Source organism: Panthera uncia, chromosome E1, assembly GCF_023721935.1.
Source record: "Panthera uncia isolate 11264 chromosome E1, Puncia_PCG_1.0, whole genome shotgun sequence".
Lineage (NCBI taxonomy): Eukaryota > Metazoa > Chordata > Mammalia > Carnivora > Felidae > Panthera > Panthera uncia.
This window is the reverse complement of record NC_064814.1, coordinates 19,807,279-19,809,026: the sequence shown is the minus strand read 5'-3', so window position 1 is coordinate 19,809,026 and position 1,748 is coordinate 19,807,279. Positions and strand designations below refer to the sequence as shown.

At 48.1% G+C, this 1,748-nt stretch overlaps 1 protein-coding gene across 2 annotated transcripts in view; it reads left to right on the top strand.

Moving 5' to 3' along the window:
- RGS9 (regulator of G protein signaling 9) overlaps positions 1 to 1,748 on the top strand; it is a 69,888-nt gene that overhangs the window by 17,314 nt on the left and 50,826 nt on the right. For both annotated transcript variants that reach the window (XM_049637690.1, XM_049637691.1), the window contains exons 4-6: positions 742 to 848; positions 1,066 to 1,117; positions 1,380 to 1,438. In XM_049637690.1, the coding sequence (XP_049493647.1) occupies positions 742 to 848; positions 1,066 to 1,117; positions 1,380 to 1,438 (218 nt within the window). The remainder of the gene's footprint in view (positions 1 to 741; positions 849 to 1,065; positions 1,118 to 1,379; positions 1,439 to 1,748) is intronic.

Genomic DNA, 1,748 nt, shown 5'->3' with positions numbered 1-1,748 from the left:
TGGGGAGAAAGTCTCTCAAAGCGTTGGCGGCTGAGATACAGGAGGGGTTGTGGGTTGGGTCCTTGGGCCCGAGGACGGCAGGGATAGAAAATTCTCTCGATGATGGCAAGACACCTGCTTCATTGGTGACTCTGAGAAAGAGCCAGGAAGGTTTTCCTTTAATTGATGCAAACCCAGAAACAAGGCTATGTTTCCAAGCACATTGGAGGTGGGCTAGGTAATAAAGTGAGGTGGGGAGGAGCGGGGGGGATCCGTACCTAGGTTGCTGGTAGAATGGAGCTTGGGGATAGAAGTTGACAGTAAACATGTCCTCCTCTTTCCTTTCCTTTTTGAGGGAGGAACTCTCTGGTGGTCAGAGACATTCTCTCCCTGCTCCTGGGGACTTCTCCAGACCCAAAGGGCCCAAAGAAGCTTCTCCAAACATCTTCAGTGGACCGCCTGTGATACCCATGAACATTTGGGTTCTCTGGTTCCCCCCAGACTTATGAGTTGTCATTCTTGGGGGTCGAGCTGGGGAAGTCTTCCTCTTACCATGCTCCCCAGCTGAAATTTGCCCATAGCCAAGTTCAGGAACCACTGTCCTCTCTCCTTCATCTAAGTGCTTCATCCAAGCACTTCATCTAAGTGCTGTTTGGATGGGGCACCTCTCCTGGAGTTTGGGGTGCTCTGTGGGGGATGGGCAATGAGCTTCTGTCTTCAGTGTCCGCTGTTAACTTCCATGTCTTAACTGTTTCTTCCCAGAGGCACAGAACTTGGGCAACTTTATTGTCAAATATGGCTACATTTACCCTCTGCAGGATCCCAGGAATCTCGTACTCAAGCCTGACAACAGCCTCTACCGGTTTCAGGTGAGTCTTGGCCTTGACCTTGGTGTTAATATGGGATTAATCTTATCTGAGAAGGTAATTGCATGGCTTCATATCCTCACAGATCAGAACTTTAGAAATGGTGGGGGAGGGGGCTGAGGTCGTTTCATCTCAAGCCGCAGGGCCGGGGGCCCAGGGGGACAGTCAACAGCGTGGGTTGTAAGCCCACGCTTACGTGCTTTCCTGGTTTCTTTTATAGACGCCATATTTCTGGCCCACCCAGCAATGGCCGGCTGAAGATACAGACTATGGTAAAACTCCATCCCCCTATGCCTTTGGTAGTGCTCAACATGCTGCTTATTTACTTGCTGCACCTTGGTGACGTTTGTCTTACTGTCATCACGACCTTTATGTCCGTTCACATCTGTATTGGGTGTGTTCCCAGGGAAGGGAGCAAGGATCTGCTGAAACTTCTCCCTACCAAGCCAAGCACAGCAGCCTTGTGCATATAATGGCGCAGATGCAGTTTTAAAATATGGTGATGATGGAAAATGTCATTGCTTTCTTTTGCAGCCATCTATCTAGCCAAGCGAAATATAAAGAAGAAAGGGATTTTAGAAGAATATGAAAAGGTACAGACATGCTTTCAAGTATAAGTTATTATAATTGGAATAAAGTTTTGAGCGGGTTTTTTTACTCTTCCCCCTTGGTTACATCATGTGTACCCTCATCATCCATCCATCCATCATCCATCCATCCATCCATCCACCCACCCATTATTTATTCATCCATCATCCATTCATCCATCCACAATCTAACCATCCGTCCATCCACCATCTATCCATTCATCCATTCACCGTCCATCCATGCACCATACATCTATCATCTATCACCTATCAATCCACCCACCCACCGTCTATCCGTCCATTACCCATCCATCCA